Source organism: Canis aureus, chromosome 4 (assembly GCF_053574225.1).
Source record: "Canis aureus isolate CA01 chromosome 4, VMU_Caureus_v.1.0, whole genome shotgun sequence".
Classification (NCBI taxonomy): Eukaryota; Metazoa; Chordata; class Mammalia; order Carnivora; family Canidae; genus Canis; species Canis aureus.
In genome coordinates this window covers 38,850,617-38,875,912 of record NC_135614.1, presented here as the reverse complement: position 1 = coordinate 38,875,912, position 25,296 = coordinate 38,850,617, and the positions used below count along the sequence as shown (strand labels likewise).

The following is a 25,296-nucleotide window of genomic DNA, read 5'->3' as shown; positions in this document are numbered from 1 at the left end:
CCGCCACTGCCGCCGCCTCAGCAGCAGGAACCGAAGTCGCCGCCGCCGCCGCCGCCGCCGCCGCCGCTGCCGCTGCCGCCTGGGTCGCCGGGCGCCCGCGCGCTGCCCTGGCCGGGGCCCGCAGCCATGGAGGACTTCATCGTGATCTCGGACGACAGCGGCTCCGAGAGCTCCGGGGGGGCCCGCTCGGGCAGGGCGCGGAGGCTCCGCCGGGCCCTGTCGCGGACCCCCGGCGCTCTGCCCCGCCGGACCGTGGTGAGTGAGCGAGCCGCCTCTAGCGAAGCCGCGCCGCGGCCGGAGCGTCGCCCCCCTCGGGCCGCGCATCTTCGCCTCGCCCTCCCCGCCCCCCGGCTTGGCCCGCTGTCCCGCGCGCCCCCGCCCCCCGCCCGTCGGCGCCTCCCAGCTGCAGCCGCTTCCCGCCTCGCCGCCCGCCGGCCTCTCCCGCCAGAGGAGCGCGTCGGGCCCGGGCCGCGGCCGCCGGGCCTCCCGGGCCTCCCGGGCCTCCCGGGCTCCCGGCTCTGGCCGCAGCGGGCCGGGGCTGGCGACGGGGGCTGAGCACATGGACGGCGTCCGGCGCGCCTGCGGCGGGGGGTGCGGGCGCCGGCTGCGGGCAGGGGTCTCCGGCCGGGCCGCGGGCTCCGCGGGACCCCGGGCGGGGGCGTCGCGGTCCTGGGGGCTGGCCGGGATCTCGAGGCCGGGACGCGGGAGCGTGTAATTGTGTGGCCTGTGGTGGGTACAGATGTGTGCAGGGAGGTAACAGGAGCCTGCGCTGGGAGAGAGGGAAGCGCGGGCCTGAGCCTGAGCCAGATGGTGGCGGAGCTCCAGGGCCTGGCAGCCGAACGAGGGGCCCGATTTTGGAGTTGTGCAGGAGGGCGATTTATTTCGCTCAGCAAACGTTTACCAAGCTCTAGAGGAATAGGGAGGGAAACATCTTGCTCTGTTTCCTTTTCCCTCAAGCCCCTTAGCCTTTGTCCTTTTTCCTGAGATGGTGAATGAAATATCTATGGCCCCTGCCTTTCTAGAATCCTCCACAGATATTTACTGAACCCCTAATGTGTGCTAGATGGACTAGGCCCCGGGGGATACAAAGGAGAACACAACATCCGTGGTGGTCCCTCTCACGGAAGGTGATACATTCAACAAGTGAGTATTGAGTACTCAAGGGGTGGGAGGTGGACAGGCTTTTTCTCTACCACAAGACTCAACATCAGACTTACAGCAGTGTTCCCAGCCTCCTCCCCAAAATAAAAGAATTCTTATGCTGCTCTTATTTGTATAGATCTGTAACCAAGAGTTTAAGGAAGACACCTTTATTCATATGCATATCTCCTGGTTTCTGCTCCTTTGATCTCAGCCAGCTTGCAATCCCTAAGTCTCCACAGGGAGCCCCTTCTGTGTCCCAGGTATAATGCTAAATGGTAGGTGCTCATTACAAAATGAATGCCATGCAAAGCCAATTAACTTAGAGTCCTAGGTGGCCATGGTTCAAGCATGAAGGATTCTCAGGAAATCTCAATTAAGAATTTAAATGAGATGGACAGACAAGAGATTTTCAAAGTAGAAGTGAGCCAACTTGGTAAGTGAATGGCAGTGTGTAGAACACAATAGATCCACAATTAATGTTTATTGGATGAAAAAATGGTTGAAGGAAGGGGAGAGGGAACAGTTCAAGCGGATGTTTGGTAAGTGAGAGTGAGTACAAGAGTAGGAGCAGGCTTGCAGTAGAAGGGATGCTGCATTCAGTTTGGCTACCGTTCGCACGTTCTGTGGTCACGTACAGAACATGATCAAGGGCGTTACGCTGGGCTTCTGTTACAAGATGAGGCCAGTGTATACTCACTTCCTCATCAATGTTGTTATTCAGGAGAATGGTTCTCTTGTTGAAATCCGAAATTTCTTAGGTGAAAAAATACATTCACAGGGTTCGGATGAGGCCAGGTGTTGCTTGTTCTGTATCTCAAGCCCAAAAAGAAGAGTTAATTCTTGAAGGAAATGACATTGAACTTGTTTCGAACTCCACTGCTTTGATTCAGCAAGCGACAACTGTTAAAGACAAGGATATCAGAAAGTTTTTGGATGGTATCTATGTTTCTGAAAAAGGAACAGTTCAGCAGGCTGATGAATAAGATCTGAGTTGTCCAGCAACAGAAACAGCAAGATGCCAGATGATTTTTCAGACTTATTTGTGATACCTTAAGAATGCAATAAAAAGTATACTCATTAAAAAAAAAAAAAAAAAAAAAAAAAAAAGACCCTGAGGTCAACAGAGACCTCTGTTCAAATCCAGGTCTCACACATAGCAGCCGTGAGAGCTTGGGCTCCTTTCTCAGCTTTTGCACTTGAAAATGTTGATACCTGGCAGGACTATTAGAAGTTTTTTAATGAGGGAATGCAAGGAAAATGCCTAGCATCAGTGATAGCTTTTGATACACTTTGTGCTATTTCTCAACCAAGCTTTGACCTTCTCAAGCTCGGCAGGCAAAGAAATAAAAGAAACAAGTTTTATTTATTTTTCTTTTTTACAAATATTGACTGAAGAAAAACAACTTGCTTAAATTCAGGAAATCAGAAAACTATCTCCAATGCTGTAGTTAACATTTCTGAACCCCTAGTCCTTAACTTGGGTTCTAGTCTTCATTCAGTTTCTAAAATGTTTCTCTGTTTTACATAATACTTAATTTCTTTTTGTTTCCCACATATAAAAGCTAAACGTGTTCAGATAATTTTTGTTGACCTAATTATAAAAAGTTTAGAAATATATGTAGGAGAAAAGTTTAGAAACCAATGTTGACATTTTGAAGTATGTCTGTCCAAAGTTTTATCTGTAAATGCCATTGTGTATTCATACATACCTGTGTGTCTTCCCCATACATGTTTTTGCAAAAATGAAATTTCACTATACATGTGGGGTTTTTCTTAAGATTTTATTTATTTGTTCATGAGAGACAGAGAGAGAGAGGGGCAGAGACATAAACAGAGAGGAAGCAGGCTCCCTGCAAGGAACCTGATGTGGGACTTGATCCTGAACCCCAGGATCATGCCCTGAGCCGAAGGCAGTGGCTCAACTGCTGAGCCACCCAGGTGTCCCTTTTTTAAGATTTAATTTATTCATTTTTAGAGAGAGTGAACAAGAGCAACAGAGTGCTAATGCAAGCAGGAGAAGGGGCAGAGGGAGAGGGAGAGAATCCCAAGCAGACTCCATATTATGCTAGGAGCTGGACGTGGGTGGAGCTCTATCTCAGGACCTGAGCTGAAACCAAGGGTCAGATGCCTAACTGACTGAACCATCAAGGCTAAGCATGTGGGGTTTTTAGTTTGCCTTTTGATGCACTTTTTATCTCTTGCTGCACCAATAAGTACATGCCTCCCCAATATATTTTTTTAATGAAGAGCAACTTTTTTAAAAAAGATTTTATTTATTTAGGGCAGCCTGGATGGCTCAGCGGTTTAGCGCCAGGTCCAGGGCATGATCCTAGAGTCTCAGGATCAAGTCCCACATTGGGCTCCCTGCATGGAGCCTGCTTCTCCCTCTGCCTATGTCTGTGCCTCTCTGTGTATGTGTGTGTCTCTCATGAATAAGTAAAAAAAGATTTTATTTACTTATTCATGAGAGACACAGAGAGAGAGAGAGGCAGAGACACAGACAGAGGGAGAAGCAGGCTCCATGCAGGGAGCCCAACCGACATGGGACTCAATCCCGGGTCCCTAGGATCACACCCTGGGCTGCAGGCGGCACTATACCGCAGCACCACCGGAGCTGCGCAGTAAATAAAATCTTTAAAAAAAATAGTAATTGTTTATCCTTGTTCATTTGCTTGTTTAGGATAAGTTCCTCTTAAAAATAAGAGTTGAAGTCAAAAGATATGCCCTCTTTGAGACCTTTTGATATATATTACCAAGTTTCCTACAGAAATTGTGCACCAATTCTCACCATATCCTTTTCTCTACTACCTAGTCACCCCCAGATATTATCAATTTATTTGGTAAAGATTTACTGAACTTACTATATGCCAGGCATTTGTAGGCACTGAGAATACAGCTGTAAATAAAACCAAGTCCCTGCCCTTGTGGAGTTTCTATTTTAGGAGGAGACAAACAATAAACAATCACATAAATATAATGTCAGACAATATACAGAGCGTTAGAAAAAATAGACATTTTTGTTTTTTTAATATTTGCTAATATGATAGCCAAATTCTGTGAGGTGTCATAGTTTTAATTTTTGCTTTGGTTGTGAGTCATTCTTTCAGTAGATACTTTTAAGCACATACTCTGACCCTGGGGACCAGAAGTAAATAAGGTAACAATGGACCTACATTCTAGTGGGGAATTATGAGCAATAGACAACTAATAAATAAGTGGACAATGTAATAGTAACTTGGATGGAATTGGGAACATTAGATTGTGTTTTCAAAGAAGGCCTTTCTCTGAGGAGTTAATATTTGACCTGAGAACAAATGACAGACTAGATTTGTTATGCGATTTAAGGAAATAAGGTAGCAGCAAAGGGAGCAACAAAAGCAAAGACTTGGAAGTAGAAATGGCATGACTAAATAGAGGAATGGAAAAGCTAATTACAGCCCCCTTAGCTTGTAATGAGTGAACAAGAGTCCTAAGAGATGAGAAGTAGATAGGCTAGGTCATATAGGATTTTATAGACCACAATAAGAAGTTCAAATTTTATCCTTATGTAATAAGAAATCTTTGAAAAGTTTCAGGCAGGGGAATGATAAAATGTGATATACATTTTTTAAAAGGTAACTTTAGCTACTGTGAAAAGATAGGATTGAAAGGTAAGGCAACCCTATACTTTAGTATACAAATGGGAATCCTTTTGCAAATGAAAGGGGTTGCTCACTAGAGGGGATGTCAAGCAACAGGTAAAAATTGGAACTGTCCCAAACAAACCAGAAGTATAGTCACCTTTTTTTTTAAGAGGACCAAAGTGGAATTAAATCATTTTTTTTAAGATTGCTGCAGTGGGCAGCCCTGGTGGCGCAGCGGTTTGGCGCCGCCTGCAGCCTGGGGTGTGATCCTGGAGAGTCGGGATCAAGTCCCACATCGGGCTCCCTGCATGGAGCCTTCTTCTCCCTCTGCCTGTGTCTCTGCCTCTCTCTCTCTGTGTCTATGAATAAATAAATAAAATCTTTAAAAAAAAAGATTGCTGCAGTAATCCAGACCAAAAATAATTGTAGGTTCGAATAGAGTGGGCAGGGATACTGGAAGGATTTGGTAGATATTTAGGAAGTAAAATCAACAAGTCTTAGGAACTTGGATGGGGACAATGAGGGAAAGGGAGTAATCAAGAATGATGTCCTGGTTTGGCCTGAGCCACGATGCATGTTGGTGTCCTTCATTGAAATGAAGACTTGGAGGAGGAACAAGATTGGAAGAAAGATACAAGAGTTCTGTTTTGAAAGTGTTGTAAGTTAAGATGCTTATAGAACAGCCAACTGGAGATGCAAGGTATATTGTTTGTACTGAGTTTGGAGGCCAGGGGAGAAGTTCTGACTAGGGACACAAATTTGGTGTCATTAGCACATAGATTGTAGTAAAATCATTTATCTGAATGACATCATCTAGGCTAAGAATCTACAAGAGGAAGAGCATCCTGGACCTAATGGTAGGGCACACCACAGTGACTAACTACCTCAGGTGAAGGCAAGGGAAGGAGGAACAACTAGTGAAGTCAGAGGTCAGAGCATGCTCAGCATGTAGTAGACCTGGACATTTCTATCACCAATAAATATATTGGATATATATAGAGAGAGAGGGAGAAAAAGAGATTGAGAATTACCTGTTCTCCTATTGGGGTGTTTTTATAAATTTACCTTACATATTAAAGACTTTTTATGGGTTGAATTGGGTCCTCCAAAAAGATATGTTGAAGTCCTAACCACCACTACAGAAATGTGATCTTATTTGGAAATGAGGTCATTGCAGATGTTATAATTCAAGATGAGGTCATGCAGAGTAGGGTGGGCCCTTAATCCAATGTGACTGGTGCCCGTATAAGAAGACATGGAGACAGAGGAAGAACACCATGTGACAATGGAAGCAAAGATGGGAGTTGCAGCTGCAAATCGAAGAATGCCAAGGATTTCTGGTGATGCCAGAAGCTAAGAGAAAGGCTTGGAACAGATTCTTCCCTAGAGACTTCAAGGAAGCATGGCACTGCAGAAAGCTTGATTTTGACTTTTAAGCCTCCAGAACTGTGGGAGGAAAAACTTCTGTTGTTTTAAGCCAGTTTGCAGTAATTTGTGCTAGGAAACTAATACAGCCCCCTGTGTCATACATATTACATTCCCCCCCAAACTTTTGACTTATTTTGGTTCTCTACAGAAGTTTTAAATTCTTATGTTGTCAGTCCTATCACTCTTTTCCTTAGAAAGGCTTTCCTCTTAAAATTATAAAAATAAGAAAAAAAGATTGTAAAAATATTTTTTACATTTAATTTATTAATCCACCTGAAATTAGTTTCAAGAAAGGGTTAAAACAGTAATATTTTTACTTCCGGTTGGTTAGCTCGTTGTCCCAAAATTGTTTATTGAATTATCTACCGTTTCTACCCAGTGGATTAAAGAAATACTACATTTATCAAATGGTAAACTTTTATATATTTTTATGTTTATTTTTGGACCTTCTATTCTGGCCTTGGTACATGCTATTTTAATATAAGCAGAAGAGGGGCACAGAAGAAGAGCCTGGCTGTCTTTGTCAGTAGAGACCGTGACTCTTGGTCTCAGGATTGTGAGTTCAAGCCCCATGTTGGGCCTGGAGCCTACTTTATTTTTTTTTTAATATTTTATTCATTTATTCATGAGAGACAGAGAGAGAGAGAGAGAGAGGCAGAGACACAGGCAGAGGGAGAAGCAGGCTCCATGCAGGGAGCCCAACGTGGGACTTGATCCCAGGTCTCCAGGATCACACCCCGGGCTGCAGGTGGCGCCAAACCGCTGAGCCACTGGGGCTGCCCTGGAAGCCTACTTTAAAAATAAAAATAAATAATCATAATAAGCAGAAAAAACTCTTCATTGATCTTTTAAGAATTTTTTTTTACTAGTTTTGTGCATTTATTCTGTCATAACTTTAAAATCATTTGGTCAACTTCCAAACAATTTCTACTTTTAAAATTGAGAATATACTAAATTTAGAAATCTATAGTTTGTGGGTGGTGTCTTTACACTTTTATATATGTATTTATGCATCTTTTATCTTTATGGGATTTTTTATTTGTTTAATGTTTAGATAGATCTTTTCTTCCTGAGATTACTTTCTATTTATTTCCTTTTTATTGGTCTTTTACTATCTCATTTTTAACATTTAGGTCTTTAATTCATTTATATGACATGAAGTATGCTCACCATTTTCCATATACTGTATTGCCAAATTTCTAAGATAGTACCAAATTGTAATATTTGCTGTCAACTTACAAATAGCTTTTCAGGAAAAAAAGAAACTAATACATGAAATGTGAGACCAACAACTAGATGCATTCTGATTCCATATGTATGGGAAAAACATTCTAGATGTTAGAGTTTATAATATATGATGTTGATCAGTTGTCTGGGAATAATTTCTCAGATAGTTATCTTTTTCTTCACTTATCTCAAACACATTTTTTTTTTTAAGATTTATTTATTTATTTTAGAGAGAGAGTACAAGTGAGTAGGGGGTAGTGGATAGGTGTAGAGAGAGAATCCTGAAGCAGACTCCATGCTGAATGTGAGCCTGATGCAAGGCTCCATCCCAAGACCCTGAGATCACGACCTGAGTTGATACCAAGAGTTGCCACTCAACCGACTGCACCACCCAGCTGCCCCTTGAAACACATTTTTTTTTTAAGATTGTATTTATTTGAGAGAGAGCACGAAAGGGGTGAGGGGCAGAGGGAGAAGCAGACTCCCACTGAGCTGGGAGCCCAATGTGTGGCTTGATTCCAGAACTCTGGGATCATGACCTGAGCCAAAGACAGATGCTTAACTGATTGAGCCCTGAAACACATTTTTTAAAATTTTTATTTATTTATGATAGTCACAGAGAGAGAGAGAGAGAGAGAGAGAGAGAGAGAGGCAGAGACACAGGCAGAGGGAGAAGCAGGCTGCATGCACTGGGAGCCCGATGTGGGATTCGATCCCGGGTCTCCAGGATTGCGCCCTGGGCCAAAGGCAGGCACCAAACCACTGCGCCACCCAGGGATCCCCCGAAACACATTTTTAACACCAAGTTATTTTACACACTTATATCTGTTTCTGGATTTTCTTTTTGTGTTTCATTGATTTGTCTATTCTCAATGACAGAATTCTACTGTTCTATTTCTGTGGTTTGATAGTATTTTTTGGGGGGGGTATCTAATAGAGCAATTACATCTCCTTATTTCCCCCCCCCCCCCAAAAAATTTCTTGGTGATTGTACCCATTTAATCCTCCAAAAGAATTTTAGAATAATTTTGTCAAGGATATCATTAAATCAGGATTTCTTTGGATCAGACAATTCTTTGTTGTAGGAGGCTGTCCTGTGTACTATGGAATGTTTAGTTGCATCTTTGGTCTTTGCCCACTAGATGCCAGCCAGTAGCAGCACTCTTCCTCTCCCCTGACTTGTAACAATGAAAAATGTCTTCAGACACTGCCAAATGTCTCCTGAAGGGCAAAATTGCCACTGGTACAGAACCACTACACTAGATTTATAAGTTAATTTTAAAAGAATTAATATCTTTATAATACTATCTTCCTAATTAGAAACATGGTTTAAATTTCATTTTATGAGGTTTACTTTTTTGCAATCAATAAAACTGTCTTTGAATCCTGTGCTTTTCTTATCCTGGAACTAGTGTTCTGATTTTGAATGACTGGTTACCACATAGGATTGAGCATGTTAATCATGGTGAGGCTCACATAGTAAAAGTAGCTAGCATTAATGCCAAGCAGTATGCTAATCAAGTACTTTGCTTACATTAATTCATGTAATTTCACTGTAGCCCTGTAAGGTTAGTACTGTTACTTTCCCAATTTGATAGATGAAGAATCTAGCTTCTAAGCAGGTGCTAACTGATAAAACAGGTTTACCACTACTAGTCCCAATCTTGAAAATCCTGGGGTAAACTTGCAAACCTCTTACCAGGTTTCCAAGGGCACCTCCTCTGGAGATACTAGATATAAATGGATAAGTTGAATAAAGCAAGTTGCAAAATATAATTCTGTTTTTTTCAGTGTATCATTTGTAAGAATAGACCCATTGGGGCCTTTTAAATAAAAGAAAAATTTTTTAAGATTTTATTTATTTATCCATGAGAGACACAGAAAGAGAGGCAAGAGACAGGCAAAGAGAGAAGCAGGCTCCATGTAGGGAGCCCAATGTGGGACTTGATCCTGGGACTCCAGGATCATGCCCTGAGCCAAAGGCAGACACTCAACTGCTGAGCTACCCAGGCATCCCAAAAAATTATTTTTTAAACTCTATCATAGACTTTAAGATATTTTTAAAAATCATCTTCTCTTTCTCAATCCCTTCCCCCAAATATAAGTTCACTGTTGGACATAGCCATATCCCCATCAACTAGCTTAATGCCTTAAACAGAAGCAGTGCTCAGTAACTATTTATTCAAGGAGAAACAAAATTTGTATTACTGGTTTTCTAAGGAATTTTTTACTCCTGGTAAGTTTTGTTACAGTAATGTCTCCCTTCTATAATGGGAGAGCCAAGAAATAAATAATGGTGCCTGGGATCAAGCCCCACATTGGGGGTAAGCAGGAAGTCTTCTTAACCCTCTCCCTCTGCCCTTCTCTGCACTTGTGCTCTCTCTCTCTTTCAAATAAATAAAATCTTTTTTAAAGTGGGGAGGGAGGATGCACCTGGGTGGCTCAGTTGATTAAGTGGCTGTCTTCAACACAGATCATGATCTCAGGGTCCTGGGAGCCAGCCCTGCATCAGGCTCCCTGCTCAGTGGGTTGTCTGCTTATCGTTCTCCCTCTGCCCACCCCCCCCACCACTTGTGCTCACATTCTCTCAAATAAATAAATAAAATCTTAAAAAAATATTAGTACCTCATTCAGATTATTGCTCATTTTGCTTACAATGGTACTCCTAGTACATAACATGATTCCTGATACATAGCATACATTCAACAAATATTTTATCAACTGCATGTTATTCTGATATTCTAAAAAATACCATAATTATTGGATCAGCCCCTTACAGATTTTAGGTTTTTTTGCTATTACACACTATGGTGTGATGAGCTCTCTTACATGGTCATAAGAACATGCTTGTAGGACAAATTTCTTATGGTGGAATTTTGGAGTTAAAGAATAATGTGTATTTATAATTTTAATATATGCCATTTTGTGGACATAGTGCATTCTTTGTGGGATCCTAGTATCAGAACCCCAGAACTGTGTTTGCGGAACTCCCATCTTTGGAGATACCATCTGTTTCTTCCCAAATAAGCTGATATGCCAGATACCTTCTCAGGCTTCAGTCTCAGATACCAGTCAGATATACTTACTCTAAACTTTAAATAGGAAGCTGATGATGGGAAGAAGCAGAGTCAGTGGACTCCATTTTGGTGAGATGGCATCAGCAATGACATTTAGCAATTATAACAGTTCTGGTGGCAGAGTACAACACTGGTGCTGCTGGCCATATAGGCTGGGGTGTTTGCACACAGTGACTGTGATAATGGGGCATTCAGTTGTGCAACATGGTTTGCAGCACCAGATTCAGACTGTATAGATTCCAAGTTTAATTTTCAGGCTCTTGTCTAGATTCTAGAAGCTACTCATTAACCTTTAATAAGTTCCTTTTGTGGTTAAATTAGAGGGGTTTTGAGGGGGATTTGTTTTGTTTCATACTTGCAGTTAAGATCACTGATTGATACATAGCCACCAGATTATACTTCCAAAAGATTATAACATATATTCTTATACAAACTGTATATAAGAATACCTGTTTTCTTGTACTGTAGCCAACCGGGGTATTATCAAACTTTTTAGATTTGTGCCAAATTTCATAGTCTAACGTTCCGATTTTCTAGAATTTTGCTGAAAGGAAGGAAAAACTCTTCTTAAATGGTTAGCTCATTAAATGCTGTCAAATTATCGACTCAATTATATGAAAAACTGTCATAAACTAAGTTTTCATTTAAATTGGACCTATTTTCTGTATATTTTAATTACTGAAGCTCTGCAGTTTATATTTAGTAGGGCAAAGCTTCCTATGATATTGTGATTTTTAAGAAATATATATATATTTGATTATTCAGATGACAATATATATATGTATTTCTCATGTATATTTGGTCTTCATCCTTGGTTCTTGGCTCACAGCTCTGAAAACCCTTGAAACTCCTTAAGTGATGAGACTTTAAAGATGTTCTTTGTTATGTTAATGAGGTTGCATTTAGAAAACACCTAAGGATGGAGCTGTTTGCCAGTGAAGCCAGCCATGTGATTAGAGGATTGGAACTTTCAGTCCCATCCTTCAACCTCCAGAGAGTGGAGAGGGCCTAGAGATTGACTTCAACCACCAATGACCAATGATTTAATTAATTGTAACAATGTAATGAAACCTTCATAAAAACCCAAAGGACAAGATTTGGAGAGCTTCTGGGTTGGTGAACTCAGAAGTGCTGGGAGAGTGGCACACCTAGAGAGGATTTAGAAGTTTTTGGAACTGAGCTCTTTACCTGTGGAATCTGATTCTATCTCCAGGTAGATAGTGTCAGAGTTGAGTTGAATTCTCTGACACTGGTGTCTGGGAGTTGCTTGTTGGTATGGGGAAGCCTTCAGCAGATGCAATGAAATTGGATCCAGGAACCCTTTTCACCTCCTCACTTATCTTTTGTTTTCCCTTATAATTTTTTATGTTATTCTTGACCTTTTTCTCTTTCAGATGAACTTTTGAGTCATCTCATCCATTCCTTTTAAAAATACTATTGGAATTTTGCTTGGTATTTATTGAATGTATAGATTAATTTGGAAAAGAACAAACAGTTTTTAAACTTTAAGATTTTTGTTACAAAAGCTACATGAACAGACAATCTGAGTAGGCCTATATCTATTAAATTGAATCAATGATTAATAACTTTCCAAATTAGAAAGCACGAGTCATTTGCTGGAGTCAAATCTGTCAGGCAGCAGTGTTCCTGGATAGAGGAAGAACAGAGGCCAAGGAGCAGACAGTAGATTGCACTGTATAGGGATCCACTGGGTTGCACTGGGAGAGAATGTTCCCCTTCCTGGAGTACTTTTGTAAGAGGGTATATTGCCTCTCCAAGGACAAGGGATCCATTTAAGGCCATTCAACAGCAGAGGACAGAGACACATGCTGAGGACAGATAACCTGGTCACAGCTTTTTGCTGTACTTCACCATAGACTCCAGGCACCTGCGTGGCTGTGCAACTGCTTTTCTGGGACAGTGGCACTGGATGCAGCACTGGGAGGCTCTCCTCCTGTGAAGGGGAGTGCATTTGCACCTTTGCCAGGGGTCCTTTAAGATTTGGAATTTTGAATCCTATCCATTCACCAGAGATAAAACATGGGAGAATATTGGCACCAGGCATGTCAATGCCCCATCACAGACAAATCAAGGGCAGGGATCCAAATGAGGCCTGGGTCACAGGAGGGGAGATTGTTCCCTTTTCTGTGAGGGCTTCCTGAGCAATGGCAGCCACGAGTTCCTCTCCTTGGCTGAGAGGGCAAGGTGAGACCATTTTCCACCACCACCCCCTTCACCCCCAGCATAGTTGGTCTTCAGTGAGCAACACAGTGCCCTCAGTAGAGGCTAGAGACTAAATCCACCAAACCCTGCTCCATTGTACCCTGCAGGGGCATCTTTACTAGGACAGGTCTGACTGTGAGCCAGTACACCAAACAGCTCCCCCAGAAGACCAGCAGTCACCTTGCATGTACGAAGTCTACTGATCACAGAGTGCTCCAAAGAGTCAGCTTCAGTTCTGGTGGAAACAGGACCAGGCTTTCCTTCAGGTAATACAATGACACTAAATTCATATCTATCAGTAATTACTCTGAATGTAAGTGGACTAAATGCTCCAATCAAAAGACACAAAAGGTATCAGAGTGGATAAAGAAACAAGACCCATTGATATGCTGATTACAAGAGACTCATTTTAGACCCAAAGATACCTCCAGATTGAAATTGAGGGCATGGAGAACCATTTATCATGCAAATGGACATCAGAAGAAACCTGTAGTAGCCATACTTGTATCAGACAAACTAGATTTTAAACCAAAGACTGTTATAAGAGATGAAAAAGGGCACTATACCATAATAAAGATATCTATCCAACAAGGAGATCTAACAATTGCAAATATTTAGGTCCCTAACTTGGGAGCAGCCAAATATATAAATCCAATAATAACAAACTTAAACTCATTGATAATACAATAATAGTAGGAGACTTTAACAACCCACTCACAGCAATGGACAGATCATCTAAGCAGAAGATCAGCAAGAAAACAATGTCTGAATGACACACTGGATCAGATGGACTTTACAGATATATTCAGAGCATTTCATTTGGCAAAATACACATTCTTTTCAAGCGCCCTTGAAACATTCCCCAGAACAGATCACATACTGGGTCACAAGTCAGGCATCAACTGGCACAAAAATATTGGGACTGAAACAGAAAGAAATAGAAAATTTCAACAGACCCATTTCCAGAAAAGAAATTGAATCCGTAGCCAAAAATCACCCAACAAAAAAGTCCAGGGCCAGATGGCTTCCCAGGGGAATTCTGCCACTTAAAGAAGAATTAGTAAGGGGCACCTGGGTGGCTCAGTTGGCTAAGTGTCTGCCTTCGGCTGAGGTCATGATCTTGGGCTCTTGGGATGGAACCCCATGGTCAGCTCCCTTCTCAGTGGAGTGTCTGCTTCTCCCTTTCCCTCTCCCTGTGCTTGCTGCTCTCCCTGACTGTGTGCACACGCGTGTGCTCTCTCTTGCTCTCTCTCTCTGTCAAATAAATAAATCTTTTTTTGAAAAAGAATCAATACCTATTCTTCTGAAACTGTTCTAAAAAATAGAAATGGAAGGAAAACCTCCAAACTCATTCCATAAGGCCAGCATTATCTTGATTCCAAAACCAGCCAAAGACCCCACAAAAAAGAGGAATTACAGACTAGTATCCCTGATGAACATCGATGCAGAAATTCTCAACAAGATACTAGCTAATCAAATCTGACAGTACATTAAAAGGATTATTCACCACAATCAAATGGGATTTATTCTTGGACTACAGGGGTGGTTCAATATCTGAAAATCAATCAACATGCTACACCACATTAATAAAAGAAAGGATAAGAATCATATGATTCTCTCAGATGCAGAAAAAGCATTTGACAAAATACAGCATCCTTTCTTGATAAAAACCCTCAAGACAGTAGGGATAGAAGGAACATACCTCAACATAATATGGCCATATATGAAAGACTCAGAGCGAATATCATCCTCAATGGGGGAAAACTGAGCTTTTCTCCTAAGGTCAGGAACAAGACAGAGATGGCCATTCTCACCACCGTTGTTCAACATCCTGCTGGAAGTCCTAGCCTTAGCAATCAAATAGCAAAAAGAAATGCATCCAAATCAGCAGGAAAGAAAAGCAAACTTTTACTCTTCACAGACAACATGATACTCTATGTAGAAAACCTACAAGACTCCACAAAAGATTACTAGAACTGATACATGAATTCAGCAAAATATAAATATAAAATCAATGTACAGAAATCTGTTGCATTTCTTTACACCAATACAATAACAAAGCAGCAAAAAGAGAAATCAAGGAATCCATCCCATTTACCACCAAAACCATAAGATGCCTAGTAATAAACCTAACGGAAATAAAAGATCTGTACTCTGAAAACTATAGAACACTTATGAATTAAGTTAAAGAAGAAACAAAGAAACAGAAAAACATCCCATACTCATGGATTAGAAGAACAAATATTGTATAAAGCAATTTATACATTCAGTGCAATCCCTATCAAAATAATGCCAGCATTTTTCACAGAGCTAGAACAAACAATTCTAAAAATTGTATGGAGCCACAGAAGACTCTAAATAGCTAAGTAATGTTGAAAAAGAAAACCAAAGCTGGAGGCATCACAATTCTGAACTCCAAGCTGTATTACAAATCTGTAGTCATCAAGACAATATTGTACTGACACAAAAATGGACACATAAATCAATGGAACAGAATAGAGAACTCAGAAATGGACCCATAACTATATGGTCAACTAACCTTCAACAAAACAGGAAAGAATATCCAATGAAAAAGGTTTCTACAACAAATGGTATTGGGAAAATTGGACAGCAACATACAGAAAAATGTAACTGGACTACTTTCTTATGCCATACACAAAAATAACTTGAAAATGGATGAAAGACCTAAATGTGAGACAGGAATCCATCAAAATCCTAGAGGAGAACACCGGCAGCATCCTCTTTGACCTCAGCCACAGCAACTTCTTTCTAGACACATCTTTAAATATAAAGGAAACAAAGCAAAAATGAACTATTGGGATTTCATCAAGGTAAAAAGATCTGCACACAGAAGGAAACAATCACAAAACTAAAAAGCAATCTATGGAATGGGAAAAGATACTGGCAATTTGTCATTTCTTATAAAAGGTTAGAACCCAAAATCTATAAAGAAGTTATCAAACTCAACACAGAAAGCAAATAATCCAGTTTAAAAAATGGGCAGAAGACATGAATAGACATTTTTCCAAAGAAGACACAAAAAGGGCTAACAGATGCATGAAAAGATGCCTAATATCACTCATCACCTCACACCTGTCACAATGGCTAAAATTAACAACACAGGAAACAACAGATGTTTGCAAGGAACTGGAGAAAGGGGAACTGTCTTATACTGTTGGTCGGAATGCAAACTGGTGCAGCCACTCTGGAAAACAGTATGGAGGCTCCTCAAAAGTTAAAAATAGAGCTATCTTTTGACCTAGCAATTGCAGTACTAGGTATCTATCCAAAGGATACAAAAATATAGATTTGAAGGGGCACATGCACCCTAGTGTTTATAGCAGCATTATCCACAATAGTCAAATTTTGAAAAGAGCCCAAATGTCCACCAATTGATGAATGGGCAAAGAATATGTCCATATACAATGAAATATTAGCCATCAAAAAGAATGAAATCTTGCCATTTGTAACAACATGGATGTAGCTAGGGTGTATTAAGTGGAAAAAGTCAGAGAAAGACAAATACCATATGATTTCATCATAATAATCACTAAATGGGTGATGGGCATTAAAGAGGGCACTTGTGATGAGCACTGAGTATTATATGTAAGTGATGAATCACTAAATTCTACTCCTGAATCTTATACTACAATATATGCTAGCTAACTTGAACTTAAATAAAACCTTGGGGGATGCCTGCGTGGCTCAGCGGTTGAGCATCTGCCTTCAGCTCATGGCGTGATCCCAGGATCCAGGATCGAGTCCCACACCGAGGTCCCTGCTTCTCCCTCTGCCTGTGTCTCTGCCTCTCTCTGTGTCTCTCATGAATAAATAAACAAATCTTTAAAAATAATAAATAAATAAATAAAATCTTGGAAGAAAAAAATATGGAGTGGAGAAGATGGCAGAAGAGTAGGAAGACCCTAGGCTCACTTCATCCCGTAAATACAACTAGATAACTATCAAATGATCCTAAATACCTCAGAAATTGATCTGAAGACTGGGAGAACAAACCACAACTAAAGGTAGAGAAGAGGCCACATCAAAGAAGGTAGTAAGTACAAAGACATGGTTTGAAACAAACAGATAGTGGCTGCTGTAGTAGGGAGGGAGCCATGGGCACAGAGAAGGGTGAGAAACTGATGAGTACACAGGGCAAATGAATCCCGTAGCTAGCAGTTGGCTTGGAAAGCGAGAGGGGCCAAATTTCATGAGTTCTTGCAACCAGCATGGAGTTTTAAAGGTCATCAGGCTTGGCTGGGATAGAACCAGAGGGCATTGCTCTGCTGTTGGAGAGAAGGCAGGCAAACAATCCGTGGACATACAGCATGGAAACAGCAATCACAAGAGTACCTGGGGCACACAGTGAGGTGTTATCCACTCATCTTAGAGTGCATCCCAGAGAGACAGTGTCAGCGGAGAGACCCCTCCAGAAACAAAGGAACTGCTGGTATCATATCCCTCCCTTGCCCCTCAACATAAATACAGAGCCACATGTAAGAATCAGAGCAATGCCAATACTCACTACCTAACTTACTTACACCAAGCCCCAACTACCCCACAGTCCAGTGGAACCAGCCCTGGACTACCCAGTCATGCTTGCCTCACTCCCAGCATAGTGGGCTTCCTCCCCCAAAAGACTGGCCCAAACCCCTGCTCACACCTTGTCTCCCAACTCAGGAGTTTTGCAGAGCCTCCGTTCTGGTGCCAGTGATGACAGGTCTTATTTCACAAACAGACCAGAGCATGCCTAGCTAAAATGTGCCACATTCAGGCCAGGAACCAAACACTGCCCACTCAGTGGTCCAGAACCTTTGGGATGCAGCAAAAAATAGTTCTAAGAGGAAAGCTTATAGCAATACAGGCCTACATCAAGAAGCAAGAAAAAAATGAAATAAACAACCCAACTTTATAGGAGCTAGAAAAAGAACAAACAAAATGCAAAACCAGCAGAGGGAAGGAAATAATAAAGGCTAGAGCAGAAATAAGTGATATAGAAACTAAAAACAAAAACAAAAAACTGAACCAATAGAACAAAGAAACCAGGAGGTGGTTCTTTGAAAAAAATCAATAAAATTGATAGACTCTAGTGCCAGCTTATCAAGAAAAGAAGTGACTCAAATAAAAATGAGAGAGAACTAATAACCAATACCACAGAAATACAAGAGAATATTATGAAAAACTATATGCCAACAAATTAGACAACCTAGAAAAAAATGAATAAATTCCTAGAAATATATAACCTACCAAAATCGAGGCAGTAAGAAATAGAAAATTTGAACAGACTTGATAACCAGCAAAGAAATTGAATCAGTTATCAAAAACTCCCAACAAAAGTTCAGGACCAGATGGCTTCACAGTCCATGTCTACCAAACATTTAAAGAAGAGTTAATACCTATTCTTCTCAAACTAGTCCAAAGAATAGAAAAGGATGGAAAACGCAAATTCATTCCATGAGGTCAGCATTACCTTGATACCAAAACCAGATAAAAACACTACTAAAAAAAGAGCTACAGTTTAGTATCCCTGATGAACACAGATGCAGAAATCCTCCACAAAATACTACCAGAATGAATTCAGCAATACAGTAAAAAAAATCATTCACCATTGTCAAGTGGGATTAATTCCGGGGTGGCAAGGGTGGTTAAGTATTTGCAAATCAATTAACATGATACATCATATCAGTAAGAGAAGTATAAGAACGATATTATCATTTCAATAAACAAAAAGCATTTGACAAGGTACAACATCCATTCGTGATTTAAAAAAAAAAAAAAAAAACCCTCAACAAAGTAGGTTTAGAGGGAATATACCTCAATGTAATAAGGCCATATATGAAAAACCCACAGCTAACACCATCCTTAATGGGGAAAAACTGACAGCCTTTCCCCTAAGGTAAGAAACAAGACAAGAATGTCCACTCACCATTTTTATTCGTCATAGTACTGGAAGTCCTAGCTACATTCAGGCAGATAGACAAAGGGATGGATGGAAAGAGAGAGAGGGAGGGAGGGAGGGAGGAAGGAAGGAAGGAAGGAAGGAAGGAAGGAAGGAAGGAAGGAAGGAAGGAAGGAAGGAAGGGCATCCAAATCAGTAAGGAAGAAGTAAAACTTTCATTATTTGCAGATAACATTGTACTATATGTAGAAAATTTTTAAAAATTCCACCAAAAAACCTACTAGAACTAATAAGCAAATTCAGTAAAGTCGCAGGATACAAAATTCATATATAGAAATCTTTTATGGGCAGTCCAGGTGGCTCAGTGGTTTAGCGCCGCCTTCAGCCCAGGGCATGATCCTGGAGACCTGGAATCGAGTCCCACGTCAGGCTCCCTGCATGGAGCCTGCTTCTCCCTCTGCCTGTGTCTCTGCCTCTCTTTCTGTGTCTCTCATGAATAAATAAAATCTTAATAAAAAGAAATCTTTTACATATTTATACACCAAAAATGAAGCAGCAGAAGGAAAAACTAAGAAAACAGTCTCATTTATGGGGTGCCTGGCAAGCTCAGTTGGGAGGTCATGCCTCTTGATCTTGCAGTCATTGAGTTCAAGCCCCATGTTAGGTGTAGAGTTTACTTAAAAAAAAAGAAAAAGGAACAATCCCATTTTTAATTGCACCAAAAATAATAAGATACCTGGGAATAAACCTAACCAAAGAGGTGAAAGACCTGTACTCTAAAAACTATAAAACACTAATGGAAAAATTTAACACAAAGCAATAGAAAAGACAGTCCATGCTCATGGATTGGAAGAACAAATATTGTTAAAATGTCTATATAACCCAAAGCAATCTACACATTTAATGCAATCCCTATCAAAATATTAACAACTTTTTACACAAGTTGTTCCAAGTTGTGTAAAACTTTAGAACTTTAGAATTGGAACAAACAATTCTAAAATTTATATGGAACCACAAAAAACCCTGAATAGCCAAAGCAATCTTAAGAAAGAAGAGCAAAACTGGAGGCATCACAATTCCAGACTTCAAGTTGTATTACATAGCTGTAGTGACCTAAACAGTATAGTATTGGCACAAAAATAGACACATTGATGAATGGAACAGCATAGAAAACCTGGAAATGAAACCACAACTATGTATGGTCAGTTAATCTTTTTTTTCATGGTTTTCCTCTTTCTTTTTATTAAAGTTCGATTTGTCAACATACAGTATAACACCCAATTAATCTTTTTTTTAAGATTTATTTATTTAGAGAGAGCACATGCATGCAAGCAGGGGGAAGGGCAAAGGGAGAGGAAGAGAGACTCTCCAGAAGACTCCCTGCTGAGCCAGGAGCCCAATGCAGGGCTGGATCCCAGGACCCTGAGATCATGATATGGTCAGTTAATTTTTGACAAAGCAGGAAAGAACATGCAATGGGAAAAAGACAGTCTCTTCAACAAATGATGTTGGAAAAACTGGACAGCAACATGTAAAAGAAACTGGACCAGTTTCTTACACTATACAGGAAAATAAATTCAAAGTGGAGTAAGGACCTAAATGTGACACCTGAAACCATAAAAAACCTAGAAGAGAACACAGGCAGTAACCTCTTTAACATAGGCTGTAGGAAATTTTTTCTAGAAATTTCTCATAAGGCAAGAGAAACAAAACCAAAAATATTGGTACTACATCAAAATATAAAGCTTTTTACACAGCAAAGAAAACTATCAACAAAACTAAAAGGCAGCCTACTGAATGGGAGAAGATATTTGCAAATGACATATCTGATAAAGATTTAGTATCCAAAATATGTAAAGATATTCTAAAACTCAACACCCAAAAACCAAATAATCTAAATTTAAAACAGGGCAGAAGACATGAACAGATAACATTGCAGATAACATTGTACTGAACAGACATTTCTTCAAAGCTGACATTCAGATAGCCAACAGACACATGAAAAGATGCCCATCATCACTTACAATTAGGGAAATACAAATCAAAACTTCAATGAGATATCACCTCATACCTGTCAGAATGGCTAAAATCAACAACACAAGAAACAGGTGTTGGCAGGTTTACGGAGAAAAGGGAATACTCAAGAACTGTTGGTGGGAATGCAAAGAGGTACAGCCATTGTGAAAAACAGTACGGAGATTTCTCAAAAAGTTAAAAATAGAACTACCCTATGATCCAGCAATCATACTACTAGATATTTACCCAAAGAATACAGAAACTAATTCAAAGGGATGCGTGTGCCCTGATGTTTATCACAGCATTATTTACAATAGCCAAATTGTGAAAGTAGCCCAAGTGTCCATCGATAGATGAATGGATAAAGAAGATGTGATATATATATATATAATGGAATATTATTTAGCGATAAAAAGAATGAAATCTTGCCATTTGCAATAATATGGGTGGAGCTAGAGAGCATAATGCTAAACGAAGTAAGTCAGAGAAAGACATACCATATGATTTCACTCATGTGTGGAATTTAAGAAACAAAACATTTGAACAAAGGGGGAAGAAAGAGACAAATCAAGAAACAGATCCTTAAACTCTTTATTATAGAGGACAAACTGATGGTTACCAAATGGATGGGTTAAATAGGTGATGGGGATTAAGAAGTGCACTTGTGGTGATGAGCACTGGCCAGTATATAGAATTGTTGAGTCAGCATACTGTATACCTGAAACTAATATAACTATATATTAACTAACTGGGATTAAAATAAAAACTTAAAAAGCCAAAAAATAATAATAAAACATATCTAAAAAATTTTTTAAACAAATAACCATACATAGGCATCCATTCATGGTTAAAAACTCTCAGCATACTACAAATAGAGGATGAACTTCCTCAACTTGATAAAGAACATCTACAAAAATCCTACAGGTGATAACCATACTTAATGTAAGAAACTTGAAACATCCCACCAAGATTAGGAACAAGGCAGATGTCCCCTCTCACCACTGCTTTTCAACATCATACTGGAAGTCCTAGTTGATACAATAAGAGGAGAAGAAGAAGAAATAAAAGGTATACAGATTAGGAAAAAATAAATAAAATTGTCTTTGTTCACAGGTGTCATAATCATCTATGTAGAAAAAAACCCCAAAAGAATCAACCAAAAAACTCCTGAAACTAATAAGTGATAATAGCAATATTGTCGATGCAAGATCAATTTACAAAAGCCAGTCATTTTCTATGAACAGTGAACAAGTGGAATTTGAAATTTAAAACATACTACCATTTACATGAGAACCTTAAAAAATAAGATAGTATAAATCTAACAAAGTAGGTAGAAGATCTATATGTGGAAAACTACAAAACTGATGAAAGATCTCAAAGAAGAACGAAATAAATGGAGGGATATTCCATGTTTGTGGATAGGAAGACTCAATATTATGAAGATGTCAGTTCTTATGAACTTGATCTGTAGATTCAACACAATTTCAGTTAAAATCCTAGCAAGTTATTTTATAAATATTAATAGGATGAGTGAAGTTTATATGGAAGAAGCAAAAGACTGCAGATAGCTAACTCAATCTTGAAGGAAAAGAACAGAGAACTGCTACTACTTGACTTCAAGACTTGGTACAAACTACAGTAATCCAAACAGTGTGGAAAGAATAGACAAATAGTTTGATGGAACAAATTTTAAAGCCCAGGAGTAGACCCACATTAATATAGTCAACTGATCTTTGACAATGGAACAAAGATAGTCTTTTCAACAAATGGTGCTGAAACAACTGGATATTCACATGCAAAGAAATGAACCTACACACAGATCTTACACCTTTAACAAAAGTTAACTCAAAATAGATCATAAACTTGAATGTAAAACTATAAAAATGTAAAACTATAAAACTCCTGGAAGAGGGCAGCCCCAGTGGCGCAGCGGTTTAGCGCCGCCTGCAGCCCAGGGTGTGATCCTGGAGACCTGATATCTGCTTCTCCCTCTGCCTGTGTCTCTTCCTCTCTCTGTGTGTGCCTCTCATGAATGAATAAATAAAATCTTAAAAAAAAAAAAAAAAAAAAACTCCTGGAAGAAAAAGTAGAGAACACGTACTACATGAGTTTGGGCAATGACATTTTTTTTTAAAGATTTTATTTATTTATTTATTCATGAGAGATACAGAGAGAGAGAGAGGCAGAGACACAGGCAGAGGGAGAAGCAGGCTCCATTCAGGGAACCCGATATGGGACTTGATCCAGGATTCCAGGACTAGGCTTCGGGCGGAAGGCAGGTGCTAAACCGCGGAGCCACCCAGGATTCCCCAGGCAATGACTTTTTAGATACAACACCAAAGACATGATCTATGAAAGAAATGGTTGCTAAACTGGACTTCATCAAAATTAAAAACTTCTTCTCTGCAAAAGACAATGTCAAGAGAATGAGGAGACAAGCCATAGACTGGGAGAAAATATTTGAAAAAGACACATGATAGGGCAGCCCCGGTGGCGCAGCGGTTTAGCGCCGCCTGCAGCCCAGGGCGTGATCCTGGAGACTGGATAGAGTCCTACATCAGGCTTTCTGTATGATGCCTGCTTCTCCCTCTGCCTGTGTCTCTGCCTCTCTCTCTCTGTCTCTATGAATAAATAAATAAAATCTTAAAAAAAAAGACACATATGATAAAAGACTTATCAAAAGTATACAAAGAACTCTTAAAACTCAACAATAAGGAAATGAATAACCCAATTTAAAAATGGACGGAGACTCCGCTCTATAAGCCCATGGAAACGAGCCTGGGAAATCCCTTTCACGAAGATGGTGCAGAAGGCGAAGAAAGAAGCCCTGCCCCTCCCAAAGCCAAAGGCAAAGCGAAAGCTTTGAAAGCTAAGAAAGCGGTGCTGAAAGGCAAAAAACAAAAACAAAAAAAGAAGATCCGCATGTCACCTACATTCCGACGACCCAAGAAGACCCTGCACGACCCAAGAAGACCCTGCGTCTCCAAAGGCAGCCCAAATATCCTCGAAAGAACGCCCCCAGGAGAAACTAGCTTGATCACTATGCCATCATCAAGTTCCCCTTAACTACTGAGTCAGCCATGAAGAAAATAGAAGACAACAACACACTTGTGTTCATTGTGGATGTCAAGGCCAATAGCACCAGATCAAACAGGCTGTGAAGAAGCTCTATGACATTGATGTGGCCAAGGTCAACACCTTGATCAGATTGGGATCATCTAAACTGAGTCCGGCTATAAATCTAAATATAAATTTTTTCACCAAAAAATAAAATAAAATAAAAATGGACAAAATGCCAAAAACAGATACCTCACCCAAGAAGGTATACAGACGGCAAGTAAGCATATGAAAAGATGTTCAACATCATATGTCATTAGGGAATTGTAAGTTAAAACCAACATGAGATACTACTACATTTGGATTTTAGAATAGCCAAAATCTAAAATACCGATTATACCAAATGCTGGTGAGGATGTAGAGTAATAGGAACTCTCATTAATTACTAGTGGGAATGCAAAATGCTACAGTCACTTTGGAGGACAGTTCAGCTTTTTACAAAACTAAACACATTCTTAGCCATCTAATCCAGCAACCATGCTCCTTAGTACTGACCCAAATGATTTGAAACATTTGAAACACATAGGGAAAAAAAAAAACAGCACACGGATGTTTATAGCAGCTTTATTCATAATTGCCAAAACTAAGATGTTTATCAGTAAGTGAATAGATAAGTAAACTGTGGTACATCCAGATATTGGAATATTATTCATTGCTAAAAAAAATTAGCTATCCAGTCTTGAAAAGACATGGAGGAAAATTGAATGCATATTATTAAGTGAAAGAAGCCAATCTGAAAAGATTACATGCTCTGTGATTCCAACAACGTGACATTCTGAAAAGTCAAAACTATGAAGATGAAAGATCAGTGGTTTTTGGAGGTTAGTGGGAAGGGAAGGCTGAATAGGTGGAATGTGGAGGATTTTTCAGGCAGTGAAGCTATTCTGTATGATACTGCTGTGATGAATACATGTCGTTATACATTTGTCAAAACCCTTGGGATGTATAGCATCGAGAATGAACCATAATGTAAACTATGGACTTTGGTTGATAATGGTGTGACAGTGTAGGTTCATCTGTTGTAACAAATGTGCCATAGTAGTGCAGGATGTTCATAGTGAGGGAGATTATATGTGGGGAGAGGAGTACATGGAAATGATCTGAAGTTTCTCAATTTTGCTGTGAACCTAAAACTGCTCTAATAAATATTATTAATTTTTAAAAAGATTTTATTCATTTGAGATAGAGAACACAAGCAGTGGGTAGAAGGAGAGAGAGAAGCAGCCTCCCCACTGAGCAGGGAGCCCAGTTTGGGGCTCTAGCCCAGAACCCTGGGATCCTGACTTGAGCTGAAGGCAGGCACTTAACCGACTGAGCCACCCAGGTGCCCCAAATTTTAATTAAATAAAATTAATTTAAAGTTATATGTACCAGTCCAAGAAATTCAAATACTTTAAAATTTTTTTTTATTTTTTTATTTATTTATGATAGGCACACAGTGAGAGAGACAGGCAGAGACACAGGCAGAGGAAGAAGCAGGCTCCGTGCACCAGGAGCCTGACGTGGGATTCGATCCTGGGTCTCCAGGATCACACCCTGGGCC

General features: G+C 40.0%; 1 protein-coding gene across 4 annotated transcripts in view; it reads left to right on the top strand.

The window, feature by feature from the left end:
- The first annotated feature begins 47 nt into the window (after positions 1 to 47).
- SIMC1 (SUMO interacting motifs containing 1) overlaps positions 48 to 25,296 on the top strand; it is a 78,802-nt gene continuing 53,553 nt past the window's right edge. Inside the window, exon 1 of one of the 4 annotated variants that reach the window (XR_013378076.1) lies at positions 48 to 255. Coding sequence is in view for 3 of the 4 variants with exons in the window: in XM_077895463.1 (XP_077751589.1) it covers positions 127 to 255 (129 nt within the window). In the remaining variant the exon portion in view is untranslated. The remainder of the gene's footprint in view (positions 256 to 25,296) is intronic. The other 3 variants (XM_077895463.1, XM_077895465.1, XM_077895462.1) reach the window with 3 other exon arrangements.